Consider the following 8,823-nt stretch of genomic DNA (forward strand, 5'->3'; position numbering starts at 1 on the left):
CCCATCCATCTATCCATCCATCCATCCATCCAAGTATCCATCATTCATTCATTTGTCCACTCATCCAAGCCATCAATCCATCCATCCACCCACCCACCTACCCACCCACCCACACACCCATCCAATGCATCCATCCTGTCCATCCATTTAGCCATTTACACAACCATCTCTCCACCTAAGTATCAATCCATTCATCTACCCATCCACCCACAAACACCTGTGAAGCATTTTCTAGATTCCCTATGCACCGGACTCATCAGAAACAAGGCAGACAAAAATCCTTATCCTGGGCTGGGAATATGGCCTAGTGGCAAGAGCGCTGGCCTCGTATACATGAAGCCCTGGGTTCGATTCCCCAGCACCACATATATAGAAAATGGCCAGAAGTGGCGCTGTGGTGCAAGTGGCAGAGTGCTAGCCTTGAGCAAAAAGAAGCCAGGGACAGTGCTCAGGCCCCGAGTCCAAGGCCCAGGACTGGCAAAAACCAAAACCAAAAAAAAAAAAAAAAAATCCTTATCCTGTGGAGCTGACATTATGGTTAGAGGAAATACATGATAACGAAGTAAAATCCACATTGTGTTTGTTGGTAGTAAGTGGGAGAAAGGAGAAAAAAGGTGTGGCAGGGATATCATGGGAAGGGAAATGCCCTTCTATCCCTGAGCTCCTTGGCTGGATCAGAAACAGATTGATAGAGGGCTGATGAAGAAGAGAAAAACACCCAAGTTTGATTAACATTTTAATATGTACTCAGGATCTTCACAGGTGGGCGAGGTCTGAAGACATAACTGAAGCATGATTCTTTTACACATTTTAAGCAAAGAATGACAAACTTAGGAAGGAATGACAGGATAGGTAGATCTCTGGAATAGGACAATGTTGCTGTGATGTCACTAAGAGATCTCCAAGGGCACAAAAGGGCCAGTGGAAGGGAATGTATTTATTTAGGGTCACTGCAACCCTAATTTCCAATCTCTGGTGGTGCAGGCTATTTCCCTGCCTTGAGTATACAGACATTCATCCCAATTACATGTTTATTTACAGGTATTTATTTAATTTATTTATGCCAGTCTTGGGGCTTGAACTCGGAGCCTGGGCACTGTCCCTGAGCCTTTTTGTGCTTAGGGCTAGTGCTCTGCTACTTTGAGCCACAGTGGCTCTTACTGAGTAGTTTTTATTAGAGATAAGAGTCTCATGAACTTTTCCACCTGGGCTGGCTTTAAACCATGATCTTCAGGTCTCAGCCTCCTGAGTTGCTAGGATGACAAGGCATAAGCCACTGGTGTCTGGCTTTCTTTTTATTTATTTATTTGTTTTCATTTTTTAAGTACTAGAGATTGAAATCAGGGCCTCACACTTGCCAGGTGAGTGTCTACCACACAAACATGCAGATGGCCATCTAATCTGTATGGCTTATAACATGTAGGGAGGGACAGGCCAGATGGCCTTTGCTGAAGCTACAGCTCCTTCTCATTCCAGCCCCAAATAATTCATCCGTTTGGCAGGGTCTGAGATAATGTGTCCTTACCTATGTATAGGAAATGTGTAGATGTTAACATTGTTTAGTGGGACTTTGTTTAGAAGGAGCATGGGGAACAGGCCTGTAGAAAGCGAGGACTGGCTGGGTGCTCCCAGAAGGAAGGATGCTGCTGGCCAGGAAGGGCTGGTGGAAGGGCATGACGTGGACATGCTACAGAGTGTGAGGTGGCCTGGCTGGCAGGAGCTTCTTCTCTGAGAAGCTGGACACTCAGAACCTGAAAAGTCACAGGAAGGAGTCCCCTGGGGGCCAGTGGAGGGCCTTGTGTAGGGAGATGAGATTTGCCTAACTTTGACACAGGATCCAGACCATTGTGACTAGAGGGGGCAGTTAGGAGGAGGCCTCTGCAGCCATCCAGGTGAGGGCAGCTGTACCATACTGTGCCGACCCGGCTCCCGGCCCAGGGCATGCTTCCTGGCACAGATTGGGGCCAGGTGGGCTAGCTGGCAAAGAACAGAGAGAACCAGGTACTGGTCTGTTTCCTGACCCAACATGTTCAGAGAAATCTGAACTTGTAGGCATTTCTGGGGAGTTTTCTTTCCTATCAGGAATGCTTTTGGTTGCAAGTAACACAAACCAACTAACAATGGCTTAAACAAACAGGGATTTATTTTTATTTACAAGATTACTTCTGGAGAAGCACAGCAGCTAGCATTGGCTGGATCAAAAGATAGGGTTTAGGGCTGGGGATATAGCCTAGTGGCAAGAGTGCCTGCCTCGGATACATGAGGCCCTAGGTTCGATTCCCCAGCACCACATATACAGAAAACGGCCAGAAGCGGCGCTGTGGCTCAAGTGGCAGAGTGCTAGCCTTGAGCGGGAAGAAGCCAGGGACAGTGCTCAGGCCCTGAGTCCAAGGCCCAGGACTGGCCAAAAAAAAAAAAAAAAAGATAGGGTTTACATCTCTGGGATTCTCTTGGCCTTTTCCTTATGTAGCAAAATGGCTACTATGGTTGTAGGCATCATATCCTCAATCAAGGCAAGAAGAGAGGGACAAGGGGAGAGGATTAACTATGTTGTTTTATCAGAAAAGTGTAAGCTCTGCTAGAAGCCCCTGTAGACTTCGGCTTCAATCTCATTGGCCAATATCTGGTCACATGGTCACTTCAAGATGCAAAGGAAGCTAGACTGGGGATTTGTAGTCCCTCTTGTGGGAGGTGGCTAGAGAAGTGGATGGAGTGGGGGATGGTCACTGAGGAGGACACCCTGGTGTCTGTCACAGCATCCCTGGATGGGGCTTGAGGTCCCTTCTACCTCTGGGGTTTCATTACGACTTGCCATTTCTGTGGAGCAACAGGGCAGAACCTAAAGCATTTCTTTGTGTTCTCTGATATACTCCTTCCAGTGGCTATGCCTTGTTTGTCTTCACCAGTCTGAGGAGCATAGATCCCCGAGAGCCACTCCTTTGGGGAGCTGGTGGTCTAGTTAGGGGGTATATATCTTTAGTGTGATCATTACCCAGCAGACATGTGAAACAGTTGCACCACATTCTCATCCAAACAGTCATATTAGGGGCCTCAGAGCTTCTCTCTTTCTCTTTCTTTCTTATGCGTGCGCGTGCATGCACACACACATACACACAGACAGAAGCAGCATATCTGTATTGATACTACCATGTTGGACATTGTCAGGAGGACAGTGTCAGCCACCCTGAAGCCACCCAGTAAGGGTAGGCACAAGACCAGTTCAGTCTTTGTCCTCCTGTGGGTCTCTCCTGTGCTTCCAGGAATCATAGCCTGACAATGGCAACTCTTCCGGTAGTTGAAGGAAGTAAAAGGAAGGGCTCCCTCCTCCTCCCTCCCTGCACTGCTCTCTACCTTCATTGAAGGTCTTACAAAGCATAAGGTGGGCTGTGTCATTCTTCAGGAGAAAAGATCCAGGCTTGATTTGTTCTGGGAATCTTTAAAAATAGCATAGCAGCAAAAGATGAAAAGATTTGGGTGTTGCCTAGGAAGAAATCCTTTGAGGAAGAAGAATGGGTGGAGCTGGTCCACAGTAGAGGTAGGGTGGGGGGAGGGCTCAGGTATAGAAATTCGGACTCTGAAGAGGCTGGTTTACATACATGCAGTGGCATCTTCAAACTACTCATTTCATTTGCAGACCCATAATCCAACACCACTGTATGTCTGCTTTTCAAAAGGCTGAAGAGAAGGTAAACGGTTTTGTTTTTCTTTTTGGCTAGCATTGTATAATGGTGTGATCACACCAGTAAAAATGCAGATTGGCAATTATATACATCTCTGGTGCATACAACCATCATAGAAGCAACACAAGCAGGGTCAGGAGTCCCCTGGGTTGGGCTGGATAATAAGGAATGAGGGCTGCAGGTTGGGAACCTTCAGGACAGAGGTGGATGATGGTTGTGTGTATGTAGGGAGGTTACTGGGACTTGAACTCAGGGCCTGTGTGTTGACCCTTAGCTTCTTTGCTCATGGCTAGCACTCTGCCACTAGAGTCATAGTTCTACTTGGGGCTCTTTTTGCTGCTAAATTGGAGATAAGAGTTCATGGACTTTTCTGTGCAGGCTGGCTTGGAACTGCAGTCCTTAAATCTCAGCTTCCTGGGTGCTTAGGGGTACAGGCGTGAGTCCCTGGCACCCCAGCTGTGGATGATGTTTTGCTATGCACCACCCCAGACACTTTGGCCCTGCTGCTTGGGTCTCACCTGGAGCTTGCTAGATGGGAACTCCCTGTCATTCCTGTGCTCAGTGAAGTTGGTCAAGTGTTGTCCTAACCTAGGAGTGGAAACACGGTAGCTCTGTCTAGGTGTGTTTGCCTGGACTAGCTGGGGAGGGCTGGAGAGAGGAGAAGCAGGAGCATGGGCTTGGGAGTTTGGCTGCTGTGAGACACAGGGCCCGTGGGCCTTCAGGCTCCTGATGGGAAGGCCAAAGAGGCTCCCTGCCAGCCTCTTCAGGCCCTGTCAGAAATGGGCAATGGAGAATGCTCTCCTGGGCCCCCCGCCTGGCCTCCACTTGGGACGGGAGGCAGGGATCTGCACTCACAAGTTCAAATCCAAGGGGGAGCTCAGGGCTCCCCAGCAATCCCTGCCTTGGGCCTACCTGCTTGGGGCTTAGGGGTATCCCCCACTTTCTGGGGGGAGGACCACACATGTCTAAGGGGGCAGAATCGCACTGCTGATGGCCGGTGGCTGGGGGGCTGCCAGGCCTGGGGGGCTGGAGGCGGGGTGAGGCTTGGGCGGCTTGCCAGCCAGCTCTACAGCGCTCTGTCTTCAGTGCTCAGCGTGGCAATTCGGCGAAGGTTTTCCCGAACTTTGATAAACTCCGGGGCGTGCTCCTCTTCCTTTTCGGGTTTTTTTTCCAGCTGAAGGAGAGAGAAGCAGAGGTGTGAAGCTTGCAGCAGGCACTGGCAGCTGTGGAGACCCTGGGAAGCCCGCACGATGCACCCACGGTCCCGGTCCTTCCTGCCCACCTTCTACCTGGGGCCCAGAGAGTAGGCAAGGGGGAGGCTCCCCAGTTCCTCCCCCCCCTCCGCTGCCTCCCCCACCTGGTTGAGCCTCTGCTGCCGCCTGAGCAGCTCCTGCTCAAAGGGACACTGCAGCCGCTTGGCCTCCAGTTCCTCCTTCTTCTTCTTGGCCAGCTGGTTCCGCCGGCGGTGCTCCAGCACGCGCTGCAGCTCGGGCTTGCTGTCCACGCCGAGACCCCTGTGTGTGGAGGAGCTGTCAGGACACCCCACTCCTCGCCATCCAGCCCCTCTCCATCTCAGGGTGACCCTAGCCCTGCCCTCATGGCCTGTAGGATTCTAGGAAGCTCCAGAAAGGGGACCCATCCTTGTCCAGCTTTACCAAGGCCAATAAAGAGCTCAAGACACCATCATGAGTGGCGGCTACCACTGGGCACTGTGAGGATTTGAACTCGGGCGTGATGGCAGAGATCAACTTTGATTGAATTTCTGAATGTTTTCTACAGAGGGAACTGCGGGGCTGGACTCTGTTTAAAAGACTGTGGCTCTGTATTTCTGTTTGTCCTTTTAAAAAAATGGACACTGCTCTTAGCAGTGTGTAGACCTCTCTTTCTCCCCATAACCATAACAGATTCTGACAGGCAACAAATAATAAATCAGTTTCCATAACTATTAGCCACAGGGAACAACCTTTGAGAGGTTTATCAGCCATTCTCATTTCTCTTTTGTGAATCAACTGTGCCTTTTAAATTTTTTCTTGTCCATCCTGGGGCTTCAACTCCAGCCCTGGGTGCTGTCCCTGAGCTTCTTTCACTTAAGGCTAGCACTCTATCACCTGAGCCACAGCTCCACTCCCAGTTTTCTAGTGGTTAATTAGACATAATAAGAGTTTCATAGACTTTCCTTCCTGGGTGGCTTCAAACCATAGTCCTTAGATCTCAGCCTCTTGAGATGCTAGGATTATTGGCATGAGCCACTAGTGCCTGGCACTGTGCCTACTTTTAAATCTTTTCCTTACTGATTAAGAGATAAGAATACAGTTAGTATTTTCTCTTTGTGTGCATATATACACACAAATGTATTCTTATCTCTTTTTTTTCTATTTATTGTCAAAGTGATATACAGAGAGGTTATAGTTTCATATGTTAGGCCTTGGGTACATTTCTTGTACTGTTTGTTACCTCCTCCTCCATGTCCCCTATTCTTATCTCTTAATGTGCATATATATATATATATATACATACATACACATAGTATGTATGCACACACATATATCCTTGAATAACTATATATATATGTATATATATATTTTACTTTTTTTTTGCCAGTCCTGGGGCTTGAACTCAGGACCTGAGCACTGTCCCTGGCTTCTTTTTGCTCAAGGCTTGCACTCTGCCACTTGAGCCACAGTGCCACTTCTGGCTATTTTGTATATATGTGGTGCTGAGGAATCGAACCCAGGGCTTCATGTATATGAGGCAAGCACTCTTGCCACTAAGCCATATTCCCAGCCCATCCATGAATATCTCTTATATTACAAAATTTCCCCTGGTTTGTCTTCATGCTACTCTTTTTTTTTTGCCAGTCCTGGGACTTGAACTCAGGACCTGAGCACTGTCCCTGGCTTCTTTTTGCTCAAGGCTAGCACTCTACCACTTGAGCCACAGTGCCACTTCTGGATTTTTCTGTTTATGTGGTACTGAGAAATCGAACCCAGGGCTTCACCCATGCTAGACAAGCACTCTACCACTAAGCCACATTCCCAGCCCTTCACACTACTGTTTTTTAGTGTGATGATGTATTTGGATAGTAACAGGGGTCATCATTCTGAAAGACAACCAGAGAAAAATGATCCTATTAAAATACTATGTGAGAACAAAACTCCAAACAGTTCAGTATAGGAAAGGATATGTGTAAGAATAGGCTCATTTACACAGCTCCAAATGAGAATAGCAATCACAAGCAGCGCCAATACCAGAATCTGCCAACAGAGGGAGCTCTGAAGACACACGTCTGCCTTCTTGCTGACACTGGTGAGCAGTGTGGCACTGCCCAAGTCTCGGAAGAGAGATGCAGCTGCATATTCCGTCCATTGTTGACTGTTGTTAACCCCAGATGCCCCTCAAATTCCATGTCTCTTGTGCATTCTCCTCTGCATTGGCACTCTCCATCCGGGGCTGGGAGCCAGCCACCTCAGTGAGAGGGGCCTTTTGGGGATATTGATCAGACCCCCCCCCTTTTTTTTTTGATTAGGGCTTGAAGTCAGGGTCTTGCACTTTCTAGACAGGTGCTCTCTTTCTTGAGCCCTACCAGCCCTTTTCACTTTAGTTATTTTTCAGGTAGTCTTGTACTTTTTGCCTTGGATTGTAAACCTTCCACCTCAGTCCCCTGAGTAGCTGGGGTTAAAGGTATGCCATCACATCCGGCTTGCTGAGATGGGGCCTTGCTAACTTTGTTGCCTGGATGGCCTTGAGATGCCGTCTTCCCCATTTCCCCCTCCTGAGTAGCTGAGATGGAAAGTGTGAGTCTCCACGGTGGGCCCAAGTAGTCCTTCTGTTCAGACCCTTCCGCAGTCTATTCCCTCTCCTCTAGCCTGCACCTCACACTCACCAGCCACCCGAGCGACTGGCACGTCTCTGCCATTTGCAGGTGCTGTTACCCCTGCTGCTTAGTGCCCACCTCCCTGCCTGGCTGGTTCCTGTTCCATTCAGCAGGGGCACTGCCTCTTCTGAGCAGTGAAGGGGGTCTCGGGCCCACTTATGCCCCTAGTGAGGTACCCATTCTTTTTTTGTACCATCATTTTTTTGAGGTCTGAAACCAGGACTTGAACTCAGAACTTGCTGCTTTCGCTCATTGGCTAGTGTTCTACCAACTGAACCATGCCTCCAACCACACAAGGTACCCATTCTCCTGTTGGATGAAGAACCTGTCTTCCTTCCTGAGGGCCCCTTCTGGTTTTGTGATCTAGGTCTGGGCACACAGTAGGTGCTTAGTGAATGCATCTGGAGTGCAGTGAGTGTCTGGGAGGAGAATGGGATTGGGGGGATGGCGTCTGGTTCTCAGGGGCCTGTCACAGGTTGTGGTGGTGAGCATGTGGGGGTGCTCTGGGCCACTTCCTCCCCCCAGCCTCCTGGAGGATGGCTAACTGTCCTCCACGAGGGGACTCTCCTAGCCCCAGAGGTCTGCAGTGTGTGTGTGTGTGTGTGTGTGTGTGTGTGTGTGTGTGTTGGGGGGGGGCATCCCACCTTCTGTGGTTCATCAGTAGCTCTCGGTGCAGCTCCTGGTGATTCCGGGAGGCCTTCACGGGGTTCAGCAGCTTCTTGGGCTTGATGAGCTCCGAGTTCCACTCTCTATAGTCTGGCCGGGCCATGAGACCCCCGATGTCAGCTCGTTCCCTCTGGATCTCTGAATACATGGAGGCTGTGCAGATGGATGGGGAAGATGGTCAGAGCTAGCCTGCACCTCCACCTGCTCATTCAGGCCACATTTAAGGTGCAAGGTCTACATGTCAGATGGACCTGGGTTCTAGAGACTGCAACCCCGGGGAAGCCGCCTGGCTTTCTGAACCTTTGTGTTTCCTCATCTGGAAACTGGAAATAATAATTGAGGCTATGTACAAGGTGGGCGGTAAGTACTAGAGGTGATGTTTGAAAAGTATTGGGGGTAGAAGGTATTGGGGGGTACTGGATCTGGACCAGGCCTGGTGGTGCATGCCTGTAATCCCAGCTGTGCAGAAGATCGGCTTGCAGTCTGAGGTTGCCTTAGGCAAAAAGTGTGAGGCACTCTCTGAAAAGTAACGAAGGCAAGGGGGGAAAGGGTTGTAGTGTATGGCTGGCGTGGCAGAGATCCGAGTTAAACCTCACATTGTAC

The 8,823-nt window shown here is 49.5% G+C and overlaps 1 protein-coding gene across 5 annotated transcripts in view; it reads right to left on the bottom strand.

The window, feature by feature from the left end:
• Positions 1-2,405: 2,405 nt before the first annotated feature.
• Fam107a (family with sequence similarity 107 member A) overlaps positions 2,406-8,823 on the bottom strand; it is a 21,818-nt gene continuing 15,400 nt past the window's right edge. For all 5 annotated transcript variants that reach the window (XM_048356053.1, XM_048356054.1, XM_048356057.1 and 2 more), the window contains exons 2-4: positions 8,199-8,373; positions 5,038-5,194; positions 2,406-4,854 (exon numbers count right to left, since the gene is read on the bottom strand). In XM_048356053.1, the coding sequence (XP_048212010.1) occupies positions 4,747-4,854; positions 5,038-5,194; positions 8,199-8,368 (435 nt within the window). In that variant the 5' untranslated portion in view covers positions 8,369-8,373 and the 3' untranslated portion in view covers positions 2,406-4,746. The remainder of the gene's footprint in view (positions 4,855-5,037; positions 5,195-8,198; positions 8,374-8,823) is intronic.

This window comes from Perognathus longimembris, chromosome 10, assembly GCF_023159225.1.
Source record: "Perognathus longimembris pacificus isolate PPM17 chromosome 10, ASM2315922v1, whole genome shotgun sequence".
NCBI classification, from domain to species: Eukaryota; Metazoa; Chordata; class Mammalia; order Rodentia; family Heteromyidae; genus Perognathus; species Perognathus longimembris.